This window comes from Anas acuta, chromosome 2, assembly GCF_963932015.1.
Source record: "Anas acuta chromosome 2, bAnaAcu1.1, whole genome shotgun sequence".
Classification (NCBI taxonomy): domain Eukaryota; kingdom Metazoa; phylum Chordata; class Aves; order Anseriformes; family Anatidae; genus Anas; species Anas acuta.
In genome coordinates this window covers 70,773,916-70,792,105 of record NC_088980.1, presented here as the reverse complement: position 1 = coordinate 70,792,105, position 18,190 = coordinate 70,773,916, and the positions used below count along the sequence as shown (strand labels likewise).

Below are 18,190 nucleotides of genomic sequence, written 5' to 3'. Positions count from 1 at the left end.
AGAACTTCTGCGTGGATTCTTTACTTTTTTTTTTTCCAGCATCATTCAAACATTGAAAGCCCTACCTGGAAAAGTGACGTCTTTCCTACCTCATCTTAACTCCAGAGCTTTAGCAGTTCACATATCAAGGTAGCAGAGGAAGTAAATCAAAGTGGCAAGCTTTCATATGTACGTATATATATACACACACACACAAGCAAAACAACAAGCTTTTTGCAAGCTTTTGTCACTTATCTAAATGGTGTTCTCCACTCATATAACGTTATCAAAGCATAAAACCATTATACTTCAGAATAAATCTTCGTGCAAGTGGCAAAGTAACTAAAAATCATAAGATAAGAAAAGTTCATTTACCTCTCACAACTGATATGATCTGCTCAGATGAGAGAAATTAAACTGATGCAACTCTTTCCAACTTAGATAAAAACACTTCAGGACTGTCTGATGTGCCAGATCCTTGAGGTCTCTTGGACCACAACCAAACAGGAAAGATAATACTAAGCTACTCTAACTCATTCCACATATTGGGAAAAGAAAGATGAAAGTCAGTTCTTCAGCCAATGGAAGAGAACTACAGATTTGTTTAAGCCCACAAAAGCTACAATTGTACATACAGCTCCACAATGTAGGAGTCACTCTGCCACTGCCCAGATGCAGCATCCCTGTCTCCATCATTGCAAAACACCCCACCAAGAAGTCCCAGGGGAATACTCAGCTTATTACATCTGGTGTCTCATCTCATCTCCATCACAAGAGCAGCAAACAAGGAACACATTACATCAGTGAAATATTTTTAACCCACAACTTTCCAAAGAGGATAGGCCTACATAAAAAGACTATGGCTCTCATGGTTCACTGGGTCGATTAAATCCACTGCATTAACATATCTTAGTGCAAAACAATTAGTGTTAGCATTGTTTGTATGCATTGGAATGACAGTCACATTCTGCTTTTAATAAAGATATTCTAAGAGCTTTTAATGCTGCCTTTTTTCCACTCTGCTTTGGTGCGGGATGAAATCAACTTGTTTAAAAACCAAGAAACACTGGTGAAGAGACAAACACCCTACATAAAGCCCTTCAGAGTCTAATTAAAATTCATCTGTTGGAAAGCACAGATTTTGCCATGCCTTCTCTGTTACTCGATTTCACATAAGAAAAGTCAGAGGGCATATCTTTTCCTTTCCTTCTCTGCTGAATACCAAATACATTATGGTAAACTGTTTACAGAAAAGGCAATTAGTTGGTTTCTGGTCTGCTGGCAACTAGAATTATCAGGACTCAGCTGATGCATTTCAGAAGACAGCCAGAACTTAATGACTTTCCTGTGTAACTGATGTGGGATAGACAGTCTCAAGGAAAGTACTGAGTCTGGTTTCCAGCCTCCTCAACACATTTTGTTCTTCTATCACTTGTGCTGTGTCTCTCCCCCCACAGACCCATAATGCACAACTCAGTATGTCTGAGTGTCCCTATCAGGATATTATTGCATTTTATTAAAAAATAAGACACCATTCTATTACTCAAATTAAGTATTTCAAACACAAGCCATCCATTTCATATCGCAAAAGTCAAAACTGATCACAGAACACTCAAAATCATATTGTCAACCTTAACTCCTCAAAGTCAAAGCACTGAGTATTCTGATATTTGGAATGTCTGTGGCTTCAAATTTTGTAAGTTATGTTAATTTAGCAGGTATGCTGAAAAGAACTAGGGGCTTGAAGAAAGTTGTGAATGCAATTTCTTATAAATACTGTACTATTAAACTAAAAGGACAGAACATCAACACAGGATGCTGTGAATGCACAATATCAATATATATATTGACCTTTTAGAACTTCAAACTTTAAGGTTAGTTTCCTAAAGAGTTTTTTTTGTTCAGGTATCTCTAGTCTCTGTCACACAGCTTTGCAGAAGTCCAAAATGTATTACCCACATTACTCCCAGTATCATTAAGAAAGGACTTTAGCTGCTGGCAGGTAAACTTAAAACCTAAACTCAAGAATTAAAAATTAAGGTACCTTAACATGCTATTTTTTGAATCTTTTCATAGGTCCATCTTGAAGGTTGAATCAGAAGAAAAAGTTAGATCCTTTTTAAAAAAAGGTATTCATCTGAAAAAAGCAGTCTCTCGTTTGCGACAAAATAGACTCAGCCATACCAAGAGATAAGGTCCCATTCTTCAAACTGAAGCAAATTCTACTTCAAAATTGCTGTGGCAAAGAACATTTGATGTCATTTGCTAATCCTCCAACATTTTCTATCATCCAGGCATACACATAGTCAAAGATAGGAACATCCTGGTTCACTTGATAATTCACTTGTGAAACAGGCTGACCTCCTATCTGTAAGATACTCGCTCAGGCAGTATTTCTGTTAATTTCACTTCGTCAGGAATCTAGCAGGGACATCCCTTGCATAGTCCAGAAAAAAATACTTAACCTTCGACACATACATACCCTTTCTGTTGCAACCACACCTCTGTGTTTTTAGCTGTAAGATTCACAAGACTCTGAAATCTGTATTTGAGATTATATTGAACTTTTTCTTGAAAGTTCCTTTTTCTTTTTCTGTAGACTTGAGAAAAAAGCCTTACAAAAAATCACGAGATTGGACCAGTGTATATTGTTACAACACAATAAATGATGGGGAAGAGTTATCTTTATCTTCATATGAACTTAGAGTACCTCCCATTTGTCTAGTGGGGGACAGGAGGCGGAACAGTTCTGTTAGCCTTAGTTCTGGCATCCAGCTGTTGTCAGCAAAACATAAGTCCCCAGTTCTCCTACAACCCTACTTGACTTAAGGTATCGATCGTCTTTACTTGCAACATGCATCCGAATTGATGATGGACCATAAATACCTAACAGCTCTTCTTGCTTTTAACCAAAAAGATTTTTTCATTAGACACTACAGAAACCCAAACAGATCAAATCCCAACTGGGTGAAGTATAGCGCCCGCAAAAACGATTTAGATGAAACTATGCGTATTTTTTGCTTCTGTAGAAAAGTAAAGCTCAAGAGAGATGAAAACGAATTGTGGAGGGCTCCAGGAGCAGTTTGAAAGTGTTGAATGCAAAGGTGTGACAGAGCATCATTGCATACTGTGTTACAGTTTCTGGAGAGCGCACTAAATCAAAGCAGATTAGCAATCAATAACTATGAGAATTCTTTGAACTTGCCTTTGAGCTCTCACATCGATCATCCTGTGCCTCTAACATTGGTACACGTTACAAACACAGAGACCAAAAGCAGATTTGTCAGGTATGACTCAAAAAATACAGCACAATTGCTTAAATTTGGCTGTGCTGCCTACGAGTTAAGGATGTGTCAAAGACTTAGGAGCTCCAGGGACACCACCCTTGCCCTCACCCTGCCCTTCCTTACCTGGCCACATTAGACAGGCTTCCTGACCAGCCACCCGGGACTACAGGGCTAGATTATTTCTTATCAATGAGGGAGCTTGGTCTCTCCTGTTTGGTACAGGAAACTTTTGTGCTAGACTGTTGTCGTTGTTTCTGGAGAGCACTACCCACTGAAATACTTCAGCATGGAAAACAAAGAACTTTACTCATCATGTCCAAATGGTTGCTTCTGAGAGTGAGCCAGCAGCCACTGGAGTGTCTCTCCAGTCTAAGAACCACCACTTCCAGACCTTGGTAAATAGGGGATTTGTTTAACTATCAAAAGAGATGCTTAGAAGAATGAGTTCTACTGGTTATGTGGGGATTTTGTCCACACTCCACTTGCTATCCACGAGCCAGCCAGCATTTACAGGGTTAAAGCAAGAATGTGTAAGGATTCTTCTCCTCTTCAAGTGCACAGTTAAAAACCCAGCCTTGGCTCCAAAATACCTCCTAAATTTTCAGAATCCTTCACAATTTGTCTTACATTTCCTCCCACAGTTACTCAAAACCATGGATGGCTATCCTTAGAAACAAGCCAGTTAATTGTATGGCTCAGCTCACAGGAAGACCAGCCTCTGCATCCTACCTACCACCTCCCCTTCAGCCAAGTGCTGATACCTGAATTAGGAAGAAAATCGAGGAAAACATGGATAGGATTAATCAGTGCTTAAAAGGGACAAACAGACAAACCACAGAGTCACTAACTGCCAGCACTCCTGCTTGAAAGGCTCCTGTGTCTGACCAGGCTTGTTCTGGTTTAGACGCTAATCCTATGGAAGCTGAACTTCACTTTCTAGGAATGCTGCTGCTCATGTAGGGACTTAATTAAGAAACCCTACACTTCAGTGAAGGACGTGGTGGTTGGCAGGGGGAAGCAGGAGATCTTATCCACAGAAAGGCATGAATTTTTTAAACAGCAAATGAGACCTGGCAAATGAAGCAGGAAACCCAGAAAGGAGAAAGTCTGTGGCACTCACTTTTGCCCACCTTCTGCTGCCAACATTTCTTCCTGTGCTCAGTGCCGGTAAGCAACAGGGTTGTTTCACTCCACCTAGCTTGCTGGCCCACAGCTAGCGAGACACGTTCAGTTTTAAGGTGGTGGGCAGTGATTCCAGCTCAGCTGCCGGAGACAGAAATACAGCTCGGCATTCTGCAGGCTTCCACGGTGAGAAGCAAACGACATCGCTGTCAAAGAACTACATTAAAACACAATACCTAAATCAATAAATCCATAGACAACCAAGCAGAAACTAACCCTTCCGCTAACTCCCGGTTCCTGTCTTGCTCCTCGATAAGCTGTAAACCCATTCACAGTTGGGAACTTTCTCAGAGGTGAGAAAAACCACATGCAGCCACTCGGAACCAGAGGCAAAGCTGGAAAGATCAGTAATTGTTTGAGGGAGAGGAAGTTTCACATTCACCTTTGTTCCAGCAGTTCCTGGCAAGAGAAGAAAAACACCCACAACAAGCATTCATGTTTCCCCATAAATACTACCAAATAGCGCAACAAGGAGTACACCCGCAGAAGAATAAATAGCAATAATTTCCCAAGAGAAATGAAGACATAAGCAAAATACTCTGCCCCTGCCTACAGAGTGCCAATGAAAAGTTCGCATCAGACTACACTGTAGACTCTATACACACACTAATGCAAAGAAAATCTGTTTTGAAAGAATTTAAGGGTGACATTTTTCGTGTCTGAACCTCAAGTCAGGCACTGGGTGTAGTCCTGATCCCAATGACCTTCAGAGACTTTGTTATGGCATAATAGGACATCCACCCTTCCATCTCACTGGAAGGTTACCTCCCCTACCACAAATAACAAGTGTTCAAGGAATTGAGAATACCAAGTGAACTAAACCTAAAGGTAGCTTTTTGGTACTAAAATCAAAATGTAAATTCCATTGCCAAGTAGCATAACATACCAATACCCCAAACTTGCTCTTTTGTGTTGTGCACAACTTCAAGTTTAAATGGAAAACACTAAGCTGAAAAGGATCTCCTTAACCGCATCCTCTCATAATGACTCTTTTTGCTCATTTGGTTTTAGCGGAAAACTTAAAAATTTCGGTTATGGAAAAATATGCTGCTGCTTCTAAATTTGAAAGTTACCTACACATCATCATAATTTAAACAGTCTTTTTTTTTTTTTGATCCAATACCAGAATACGTGGAGAGAAGCAAATCTTGACTCCAGCAGGATTACTGTCCAGTATTTCTACCAGGATTCAATGAAGTCATGGCTATGAAGAACTTGAGAACTGCAGAATTTTTTTCCTACCATGACTAATGCAGAAGTAACTTCTTCATTAAAGCAATGATCTCCACTTTCTAGGACAGTAAAACACATGAATCTGGGCTAGTTATTACTTCTAAAACAGGGAAAACTTAGAAGCAGCTTTTCCTGAAGGCCATTCACACTGCCAGGAACAACAACAAAAACAGAGCCAGATTCTACCACCACAAGTCTTAGAAGAAACTTTCACTTTACCTGTTCTCTGCACAGAGAAAAAAAAGTCAGTCTGAAGTGCAAGTTCCTTTTAACAGTGGAAAGGATGGCTTTCTTTTTACCCTAATAATGTAAAAATAAATTACAGCCAAAAACCTCCAAACCGGCTGCAGACACAAGTTTACAGAGCAATTTTAGAGATAATCAGCTACTTTGAGTCAGCCTTAGCACTTGCCAGGACTTGCTATAGTTGAACACTCCTTCTGAAAGCCTGGCAGCACCCTCTGTAAATGCAAGCAGCCAGTACAAGTAGAGGAGGATGGAGTTGGAGAACATTTAAACAACCTGAACAGACACAAATCCGTGAGACCTGACTGGATGCACCTCTCAGCACTGAGAGAATTGGCTAATGCTGTGGCAAAATCCTATTAACTATCTTAGAAATATCATCGCAAGTAGGAAAGGTTCTTGAGGACTGGGTGTAAGCAAAAGGCAGTCCCATCTTCAACAAGGCAAAGGAGCACAGCCTGGGGGACCATAGGCTGTCCAGCCTCACCTTAGGCCTAGGAAAGTAACAGAGCTTTCTGGAACTGTTTCCAAAGATATTAAAGTCAAGAAGGCGACCAGAAGTCATGAGCATGTATTTACAAGGGAAATTCATGCCTAAGCCGATGGACTTTCACAGTCAAATAACTGGCTCCATAGACAAGAGGAGTACAGCAGATGTATTTTCCTCTGACTTTAGTAAGACTCACCAACTGGTTTCCCCTACATCTTCATAGATAAACTCATCAAGTATAGACAGCCTAAATGGACAGCAAGACGGACTGAAAAATGATGGATGCTGCCAAGCTCAAACAGTGGTGAGGAGCAGCATGAAGTACACCCGGAGCCCAGTCACTCGTGGTGATCTGGATGATGGGACAGAAGGCACCCTCAGAAAGTTTGCCATGATACTAAACCAGGAGGTGCAATCGATACACCGAAGGGTTGCTGCCATTCAGACAGACCTCAACAGGATGAAAAATGGGCCAAAGAGAGATTCAAAGTTAGTTCAACAAAAGGAAATGCAGGGTCCTGCATCCTGGGAGGTATAACCAGCTGGAAAGCAGCTTGACAGAGAAGGACCTGGTAGACACCAAGTTGAACATAAAGTCAGCAATGCATCCTCATAGCAAAAACGCCAGCAGTATCCCGGGCTGAACTAGTGGGAGCGTTACCAGCAGGTGGAGGGAGGTGATCCTTCCCCTCTCCTCAGCGCTGCTGAGGCCATACCTGGAGTGCTGGGCCTAGTGCGGGGCCCCCAGTACAGGAGAGACTTGCTCCAGCACAGCGAAGGGTTTGGAGCATCTGACAAGGAAGGAGAACCTGAGACACGGGACAGTTGAGCCTGGAGAAGAGAAGGCTCAGGTAGGGGTCTTGTCAATGTGTAAAATACTTGGGTCAGACATCTCTGGAGATGTTATTTCCAATCTGAGAGTCTGCACGCTTCAGGCTTTAAAGTGTACATCAAGATACGGCCAGGAGTTGATTGGAAAATGTCTTAATGTAATTTTACTGCCTGTACTGATCCTCGCTGGTACTCTAACGATCCAGAGAAGAAAACAATTCCTCGGCAAGAGGCTCTGCAGCAGGAGCACCTAAGTACTCAAACCCTGCTAAAAAACAGATGAGGGCCCTCAAGCTTGTTGGCTACAAAAGAGCACAATCAAACATGAACTCAAGAAGGAAGGTCAACTACTAGATCTTCTTGACGTACAAGAGCATATTGTTAGTTTCAACTTAATGCTAGCACTGCTAACTGGAACCGAGATCCCTCTGCTCTGAGGCTTTTATTTATACCTCTTTTAGTAAATCCTGAGGTTCCAAAAATTCTAAAAGCATGAGTCGTAGTAGTATAATATCAACAATTTTCACCACATATTTCAGCAATAGCTTATTGTTTCCATCATCTTAGTCTAAGAAAAAAAAAAAGTTATGTTGATGCCACAAGCAATTTCCTTATAAACTGTCAGAGAAAAGGCAAATGGAAAACGGAGAGCAGAAATAAGCTTTTACTAGGTACTACAGAAAAGATCATCTGTTCAGTCCTTCTGTTGGCAACCAGCTGTTGTCTTTAGCCTTGCACTCCAGCAGTGAGTTAGATCAAGTACTACCATCACTGCACAGTGAGAAAGCAATGACATATTTCATGATAAGCACTCATGAGCACTGTAAGTAACCCTCAAATGCATGCACTTTCTGTTCATCAGCTCTCACAATAGCTTTACAGCCTCACAAGGACAGAAGTTAATTGAAATACTAGTTCAAGTAATTCTTTACACAATTTAAGAAAAAAAAAAAAAAACTCTTAAGCCCCTCCATCCCATCCAGTCACACGCAGAGTATGCAATCTGGTAACGAACACGAGAGCCTTAAACAGACAGTTTGCTTCAGAGTACAGGCAGCCACACAAGTGTGAGCTTCCCATACAGGCAAGACTACATGTCTAATGTGACAACTAGACTTGCTCCAACATCTTCTTTCACTGCCATACATGACTGTTTGACTCTTGATTAAAAGCGGTTCTTCTTAGCTAGCTGTTATTGATGCTATATCAACTTTTCCAGCTTTTCCTGATATTTTTTGTTTCTTAAAACAAGACACCTGAGCTGCTCCTTTCATAGTCTATCACCTCCAAATTTCATTAGCATGCTTGGAGGAACAAAGAAGAAAATTGAGGAAGAAGAGTTTTAGAATACATTCACTGGAAAAGATTATTAGAGCCCTGTCCTCCAAGTAAGCATGTGCTTTCAGAAAGCTTCAACATAGTATTCCTTCAGCTAGCGTACACATTTGTGCACAAATCCCTGAGAAAGAAAAGCATCACATGATTTAAGATGTTGATATGACAAATCTGTGCATTGTAGACAGGAATTTCCTGATTCAGAACACAAGCACGAACGAGAGCTTCCTGTTTCTCTCTTTACTCCAGGAAGGTTCTTCGGAAGGATTTACTGCCACAGCATGCCACTAATGCTTTGCAGCACTGAGCTCCAGGTTAAGCACCATGCTAACATGAACACTACTGGAACAAGGATATGATGGCAACATAAGTCTAACCGCATGACTCCTGGGCTCTAAGGAGTCACTACCTCACCCCTTTCTGAAGGCAAGTTGCTATAACCATTACATTTTTTTCACGCATCGAATCTCAGAACAGATGTGTTAGAACAAGCTCACAGCACTGAACAAAGATCCTCTAAGATCAACTCCACACCTGATATTCCTCTGCTTAAAAGGAGGAGAGAAAAAAATCTGGGGTTACATTTTCAGCCAGCAGTCCAGCTGAGCACAGGAAGGAAAAACATTCCCAATGCCATGCTGACTCCTGCAATTTTATGCAGTTAACATATGGACCCACGTGTTAAACATCAATTTGCATGGCAATACAGCCTTAGAACATAGATTTCAACTTGGTGGCTTAGGGAAAATGCACATGAAAAAATAACCAGCGAGTTTCTCTCCACATTTACTTGTTTAAGGCAGAAGTCACAAAACTATGTAGGGTGTGGAGACCTATTCCATGAAGAAATGACTGTTGTTGAGCTTGGCTACTGGTACCAAGCTGAAGCTTTCGATATCCAGTCAAACACAGCTAACTCAAGTCTTCCCTTAGGGCACTACTTTGAACTGCGCACTTTCCAAGCTCTCCTACAATTCAGCCTATGTGGCACGGCCACAACAGCAGCACTTCCTCACACCTCCTGATAGAAGATACCTAAGAGCATTTCTCCAGTCAACAGAGACAGGTTCTGCTTGCTTCTGCTTTAGAGTTTCTTGGAAGCGAAACCCTTCCTTTGGTCAATACACAGACTTTGCTAACTTCTTCAGAAGAATGGCCATGGTCTCCGCTAAGTTCTCCTTTGTATGAGCAGACACCTACAAACACCACACTGGCAAGCACATAAGGGCTGCAATCCAGGATAATGGGAACTTCTTTAGTGATCTACAGCACGTAACTTCAAGATCACAGCACCTCCTCCATGCTTCAGCTCCTCCAAGGAGATCTTGTAAAATTGTCCTTAACATGCTATCTTTGCTGCAAGACACACGGGCAGACCTGCAGCTGAAGTGCAGGACATTCAGACAGAACTAAACACTTCTCCCTGAGGTTACCTAGAGCAGTACTACCAGCACTCACCCTAAATAGCACATCTATCCAGTCACACGTTGAACATCTGTATTCCTAGGAAGTGCTGCACGTTTCACTTTCGTATGAAGGAGGAGCACATTCTGCTGAAAACCCACCACCCACTTTTAAAGCTCTGAAGGGTTTTTACTCCTTAAGGTTGCCCCAATGTGACAAAGCACATCCTGTATGGAAGAATACTGGCATAGCTTGCTACAATACAAAGAGCAGAAATAAACCACTCCTTCATTTCAGCCTTCAAGTGTGATCCCCTGCCTTCTGCCAATCACTTCCCTAACACAAACAATGCCCACAAAGAACCAAACCAACTCCTAGTTAGGAATTGTTAGCAGAAGCAAGGAATCCACAAGTAGCTGAAGTACTGAAAATGCCAAAAACCTAAGTTCTCTGAGGAGATTTTTTGAGTAGAAACTTAAGACTTAAAAGCACATAGCCAATTCTGAATGCATGTCAATGTTTTTCCACAAGTAATATGACAGCATCAGCTTCAGCTAGGATTTTATGAAGTTCAGTCTGGGAGAAGGACAAGCTTGACAAGACTACAAGAGGTGCCACAGCACCCTCCTTTCCCTCCTCACCTGTGGGGAGCAGATAAAGAATGACTAGGACGTGCAAATCTTGGGCTCCTGCTACCTTTGCGGATCAGCTCCAAAGTTCATTCAAGCCTTCCACTAGCACCCAAACAATATTTTTTATCTTTGCAAACATACAAAAAGAAATAGCACCCAGTTACTTTAGCCAACTGTACTCTAGGGTGGTTGTTTCAGCCCAGTGCTATCTTTTATTTGTTATTTTTAACAGATGTAAGACCCAGCCTTCCTCCTAGAAGGATTTTAAGAAATGAGCAGCAGTTTATGAAACAACACACACAAGCCACTGTTACTTTCTAGAAAGCTGCAGGTAACATTAGCAACTTGAAAGCCTGGATCCACCACAAATATTTTACCTTTTGTGCATGTGTGTATAAACACACATGCACGCACAGACACAGAATTTCAGTTTAAGAAAACACTGTATTATAAGAAACTGGAAACAGGGCAGCAGCTCATTTGACTGCAGCATGCACCCCACCACTGTGAAATCTGGAGAAGCAGCAGTAACGTGAGCACACAGCTTCGAGCAGATTTTCTTTCTGGAGACAAACTGAGTAAACACCGAAACACAATCCTTTTGTGCCGTTCAGTTGAAAGTTGCATTAAAAAAGTCATATCATAAGCAGCTTTCACAGACGTTACTTTAGGTTGGCAGCAGTTGGCCACTGTCAGAGCAGAAGCTCTGGGAATTCACTATTTAAAAAAAAATAAATCAGTGCTGCTTACAGGACTGACATTTTGAATTTGGCTATCTTTCCTGTCAAAATCTTGCTGTTAAGAGACAAAACCTTTCACTCCCTGAATCCCAGAAGAGCAAAACGGCCACAGGTAAAATGCAGGAACCAGCCCTGACCGAGTGCAGTACGACAAGCAAGCACAATGCAAGAAGCACCACTGAGCGGCACCGTGATATTCACAGCAGCCCTACGGAGGGTGTTAGGGTTCAACAGCAGCGATCACACACTGGGGAGGTGTAAGAGACGAGAAGCCAAGTCGGGACAAAAACACTTATCCACGAATGGCAAGAGCAGCACCTCAACAGATCTCCTGAGGAAGGATGGATCAGCAAGCAGGACAGTGCTGAGAGCTACGTGCTAGGCTTCACATCAGGTGTTTGTGTGTAACTGCAACTCAGACATCAAAACAAAGCAGGGATAAACTGCACAGCCATGGAAACACTTAGCACCTAACTGAACTCTTCACGTCAGCCTATGAACTCATGGGGTGGAAAAAAGTTAAATACCAGGCTCAGGAACTGCCCTGGTTGCACAGAGAAGACACCTCAGAGGGGAGGTCACAATTTCATAGTTAATTATTCCAATACAAACTGACTTACTGTTTTTTCCATTCCCTTACCCTCATTAAAATACCCTGTGATGCCCCTCAGGTTCTAACAACCAACACAAGCCATCAATATAATCTGACACACTGTTACAAATTCACTCTTCCAATAAAATACCCTACCCATCACTAACAGAGCTTCTCTAGCACAAACCCACCATGTTACACTGCTGTTCAGACCTGATGTGCATTGCTTGTCAGGTTTATCTACAAACAGTCCAATGCAGAAGTCACTTGGGAAGAGGACAAGCACTGAAGAGTTATTAATAAGAGTCATTATTCCGAAGCCTGGCATTCCACCCATACACCACAGCTTCCTTTGGAGGTGCGGGCACACAGAGCCTGCTCTTCGGGCTCATCTCACAAACCCAACTTCCCCACAAAACAGAAACCTGCAGTTTTTAATTCCTCCCCTCCCTCTTTTCAGCTGCAAAAATGTCTCAGGTTGTAAGGTCAGCGCTCGGTGCCCTCTTCCCAAAGAAAGCAGGAGGATTTCAGCCGCTCCCCACTCTGCACCGGGCCCTGCAGCCAGACTCCGGCCCAGACCCCCGCTGAGCACACATGAAGCTATTGAGGTGCCCAGAAGGGTTACAGAAAGCAGACAGCAGCTGCCGAGGTGTCTAATCAACTCGGCAGCTGTTAAAGGTAGTGCAGTTCAGCCTCCTCATCTGTGGCGATGAATCATGCCTTACTTATTCAGCTGCGACTCTCCTCACAAATATATTCTAAACAGAAATCCTTGAATATAAAAACTGGATTTTGATAGCTGCGACAACAACAGGCTGCTCCTTCCACTATCAGACATAAGCTTGGCAGATCTCTGCTTACCTAAAAATCAGGCAGAGAATTACACCAGTGACAGAAAGGTGAAGGATTTATCCCTAGGGCAAGAAAGCAAAGGACAAGTACCTTCAACAAGTACCCTCACGAAGGTGCAAGCCATGCTCAACTGCAACTGCTCCGTGCTCAAAGGGATTTCTTGCTCTGGTAACCTGTTGGCTGCAGTCACGCCGCTGAAACCTGACTGCTGGACGCATTCACAAGGACTGGCTTCAAGCATGAACACTTCAGTCAGGATCTACCGCACGCTATGATAAGCCTAAACTCTCAAGGTCTGTATTTTTCTAGGGAAACAAGCTCTCATAAGCCATCTCCCTTAAGAAAATATTTGAAAAGACTGAGTGATGACTAGCAAAATAAACTATATTTAATAGTTTACTCTAAAAGCCAGGTAAATTCCTGTAGACAAGATTCGGTATTCTACAATTTGTTTTTTCCATTTGAAAATAAGAGTTGTGCTCATACCCCACTTGTACTTTGTGAATTTCCAGAGAAGCGATTCTATTGACTTTCAAGATTGGCCATGATCCAGTTTTCTCCTGTCTCAGAATTAAGTTATATCTGTGGAAAACAGATATACTTATCAGAGGTGCCAGGAACTATTCACTCAGACTCTGACAACAAATTATTTTAGACTACTCAAACATCCAGCTCTCTTGTCTACTTAGCATGCCAATTTGTAGCTTCTAATATGATTCTATTCAATAAAGCCTTGGACAAGCAAAACAAAAATGAAATAAAAGGAAATATAGCGTAACTTATGTGATTAGTCACAAACACTTAGGATACCCGCCTGAGATTTTACATGTACACAACATATATGTGATTTTGAAAAACTGTCTAGTTCCGATAAGCATAACAAAATGTAGTAATCCATGCAAAATATAATTTCCTATTAATAAATGTTATCTAGTGCTGTCTTGTGTGGGAGTTGCCATAATGCATCTCCTCATCTTCGATTTTAGAAGGAATTTGAGCAGACGGATTCCAAATTTTCCACAGTCTTCCAAATGGGAAGACTAGAAGGTAACATCCATTAAAAAAAATAACTTTCAGTTGTCCTCTTGAAATCTCAGTTCAGGTACCAGCAAACAGTAAGCAAGATTCCAGCTTTAGCTAAGCAAAGGTACGTCCTTCCATATCACAGAATTTCTAGGTTAGAAGAGACCCCAAGATCATCGAGTCCAACCTCTGACCTAACGCTAACAGTCCCCACTAAACCATATCCCTAAGCTCTACATCTAAACGTCTCTTAAAGACCTCCAGGGATGGTGACTCCACCACTTCCCTGGGCAGCCTGTTCCAGTGTCTAACAACACTTTCGGTAAAGAAGTTCTTCCTAACATCCAACCTAAAACTCCCCTGGCGCAACTTTAGCCCATTCCCCCTCGTCCTGTCACCAGGCACGTGGGAGAACAGGCCAACCCCCACCTCGCTACAGCCTCCTATAAGGTACCTGTAGAGAGCAATAAGGTCACCCCTGAGCCTCCTTCTTCCATCCCTAAACACCTGGTTTCAGTCCCTAAAACAGCACACTGCAATACATTAGTCTACAAAGCACACAAAGCTGAACTACACTTAACTACAAGTGTCACTTCATCAACTTCAACACAGCTATTCATGTTGCTTTTAGGGCACAGAAGAACTGGATGTAGGGACAGTGCTACCCTTCCACTGGGGGTCGCAATCACATCCTGTTAAAAGCAGCTTTTATGGCAATTGGGTAGTTCAGTTGCTAAAGGTACCAAAAGCCCCAGCTGGGAAAACAGAGTACCTTATATTTTATATATATATATATATTTTATTTTTTTTTTTAAAAAAAAAAAAGCTTCCTTTTAAGAGATTTCAATTTGCTCTCCTCCCCATCACCCAGAAAGACAGCAGTGATCTAGAGTCTCACTGTGATTGATGCTGTACAGAAGCTGCCAGGCAACCTGGATCTAGAGCACACTAATGATGGGTGGAACAAGAGACCTGGACTGAAAAAACAAAGCATGGGCCACACTCTTGATTGTGGTGGTTTGTGGTTTTGTTTTTTTAAACTGGTTGGTTTTAAACCAATATACTGCCTACTATTCTTCAACTCAGGTAATGCTCTGCACTGCACAAACAACTTTGCCACATGTGCCAGGAGCCGTCAGCCTTCCCAGGAGCTGCCCTCTGCTCCAGTCTGGACGGAGGGACGGGGGGAATTACTTAGGAACACCCCAGTCCTCCCCACAGCTACTACCGGGCTGTCTGAGCACAACAAAGCCCTCCTCCACCGCGCTCTGGGCTGCGGAGGATAACCCTAACCCATCACTTCCCTCCCCAAGGCTTTGAAACAAGCGTTCCCGTGGATCCACGAGAAGGCTCGGGGACACAAATGGCCGGCCCCATTTACTCAGAGGTTACTCCAGCGACGGCACCGAGTGCGCCAAGCCCTGCTACGGGGACACGCCGGGAAGAGCCCGACTCCTCCGGCTCTCCCGAAAGCGGAGCTCGCTTGGCACCAAAGGAAAGGCACCGCAGAGCCTGTAGGAGAAGCGGTGCTTCTCCTTCCCTCGCTCCACCCCGACACAAACCGGGGGGGCCCCGCGGTGCCCCCACACAAACTGGGGGGGCCGGGCTGCGCTGGCAGCTGCAGCGCGTTACCCCCACCTCCCCCTCCCCAGCCGCCTGCGGCTCCTCTCCCCCTTCTCTCTCCCCTCTGCCCAGACAGGAAGCAGCCGCACGGCTCCGCCAGCCCTTCACAAAAGGCTTTTCGGCAACAAACGCCCCCCAGCCCCCAGCCCCCTTCCCCGGGGCTCACCCTCGCTGCCGTACTGCTTGCCGTTGCCTGCGCCCATCCCGCCGGCTTCATGCCCGCCGCCGCCGCCGCCGCTGCCCGCCGCGCACCATGGCCACCGCGGGCAGGGGCAGGGGCATGGGCAGGGGAGCGGCGCCCCCCGGCTCCCCCCAGCTCCTGGCCGGCTCCAGTTGTAATCCACGGGGCCCCGCCGCCGTCCGCGGGGGCTCCTCCGTCTCCTCCTCCTCCTCCTTGCAGCCCGGCTGCCTCCCCCCCGGGAAGCCGCCGCCAGCCACTTGTTGCTGCCGGGCAGGGACGCAGGGAGGGAGGCCGCCGGGCAGCCCCGCCGCCGGCTTTTGTTAGCGGCAGGCGCCTCCCAGCGCCGCCGGGACGGAGGGAGGAGGGAGGCAGGGAGGAGGGAAGGAAGCGAGGCCCGGCCCCGGCCTGGAGAGACGGGGAGGTTGGGCCGGGGGGAAGCTCGCCTAGCGGTCCCCTGCAGCCCCAAACTCGTTAATTACCGAGGGGAGGCTCCTCTGCAGCTCCCCGTGCGCTCCCGTGCTCTTTCACCTCCAGGGACGGGCTGCTGGGGGGTCCCAGCTGCCTCTGACAACTGCGCTTAACGGGGTGGATCCCGTCATAAAGGGTGCCCAGCAGCACCCTGACACCACAAGGGAGCCCGCCTGGCAGGCACACACGGGAGAGGGAGGTGTGAGGAGACCACCCGAGCAGAGGGTGCCTGTAACGCAGTGTGCCCCCAGCCTCATATGTGTGAGAGAGCCTGTCTGTGTAAATGTCACAGACTCACTGAGGTTGGAAAAGGCCTCTAGGATCATCACATCCAACCTTTAACCTCACACTGCCAAGTCCACCATTAAAGCCTGTCCCTAAGCACCACATCTACATGTCTTTTGAGTACCTCCAGGGGTGGTGACTCCACCACTTCCCCGGGTAGCCTGTTCCGATGCCTCACAATCCTTTCAGTGAAGAAATGTTTCCTAATATCCAACCTAAACTTCCCCTAGCACAACCTGCAGCCGTTTCCTCTTGTCCTACCACTTGTTGCTTGGGAGCAGAGACTGACCCCCCACCCCAATACAGCCTCCTTTGGGGTTGTTGTTGAGGGCAAAAGGTCTCCCCTAAGCCTCCTTTTCACCAAGCTAAACAACCCCAGCTCCCTCAGCCACTCCTCATTAGACATCATCTCTAGGCCCTTCACCAGCTTTGTTGCTCTTCTTTGGACACACTCCAGGACCTCCATGTCCTTCTTGTAGAGAGGGGCCCAAAAATATATCCCAACACACACTGGACAATAGATAATATATAGATAATTTTGAGCAAATCCTTTCTTGGTCAGCATTTGCAAATGGAATATGAAACTGCAGAGCCTAAAACATAAACACTGGCAGCATTACGAATAAAGTTTCTAAAACCTGAAGTTTTGTGGGTATTTAACTTGAAAATAAATATATATGTGTATATACATATATGCATTTTCATTAAGAGGTGAGCTAATTACCTGAAGCTGAAATGAGTGCCGTTAGCACTAATGACCGAGAAGTCATCAGGCAACTTTAATTATACTCTAATCCCATCAAATACAGGTCATTAAGGCTTCTCCTTGCAAAGAAGTTTTGGTCCTGATTCAAGATGCCTACACACATCCCTCAGTTCTCACAAATCAGTGAATGACTAGGAAAATCATTCCTTCTGGGGCCAGACTCATTAGATTACCATCTGAGCTTCCTTTGAAAGACAATGTGAATTAGCCTAAAAATACAGTTTTCTTGACTCAAAGGTTAATTTCTAACCACTAATATTAAACCAACTTTGTCCTGTGCCAAGGCAGGCAGGCTTTGACACAAGTGTCTGCTTTGAATGTGCATTCTGAGCATTACCTCTTCAGGCCATGGGGAAGAAGCATCCCGCCTTCAGATCTGTAAAACAGGAAAAGATAACGGTACATGGTTACAATTTGCTCTACGTACTGCCAGCAAAGTATTCCTTCTCCTGCAGTATGGCTTGTAGGGTTCGAAAAAACCCTTCCAAACACTTGATAAAAACTCACCCAGGCAGAGTTTGAAGATTAAAAAAAAAGCCATGGCTTTCTGCAGGGCAGCAGCCTACCTCATCACTCAAGCCCTCGCCTCCAAGTCAGCAATGGGAGCCCGCCGTGTCATCCTCCCCTGAGCAGACACAGCAGGGCAATGCTCATCCCCAGCTGTGCTGAAGCCAGCATGTGTCCCAGCTCCATGTGCAGCCCAGCTGTGCTTAATCTTATCCTGAAATGCAGTGGCAGGAGTAGCCACTGCAAACTGCTCCCTAGGCAACCTCTCATCTCTTCATGGAACGTCATGTGCTGTGCATCCCGTGGTAGTCAACCACCTGAAAGCTTTCCTGTGGGGTTCGTAGGGCCAGGAAGGCCAACAGTCTTTCTTCTGACTCCCAGAAAGTTGTACAGTGCTTGCAGCAGCCTTTCTTGTATATGAGAGAAATTTCTTAGACTGATAGGGTACATAAACTCACATAGACCCAAGTTCATAGCTATACTTAAATATTTGTTATGCTATTCAGAAAGAACAGAGCTGCTGTGAGGAGAAAC

The 18,190-nt window shown here is 44.5% G+C and overlaps 1 protein-coding gene across 3 annotated transcripts in view; it reads right to left on the bottom strand.

Annotated features, from left to right (window-relative positions):
- Nucleotides 1-16,247, bottom strand: part of FBXL7 (F-box and leucine rich repeat protein 7) — a 187,964-nt gene extending 171,717 nt beyond the window's left edge. The window contains exon 1 of one of the 3 annotated variants that reach the window (XM_068670830.1): nucleotides 16,110-16,247. Coding sequence is in view for 2 of the 3 variants with exons in the window: in XM_068670829.1 (XP_068526930.1) it covers nucleotides 15,616-15,652 (37 nt within the window). In the remaining variant the exon portion in view is untranslated. Of the gene's footprint in view, nucleotides 1-15,615; nucleotides 15,978-16,109 lie in introns of those variants that run through there. The other 2 variants (XM_068670829.1, XM_068670828.1) reach the window with 2 other exon arrangements.
- Between the last annotated feature and the right edge of the window lie 1,943 nt (nucleotides 16,248-18,190).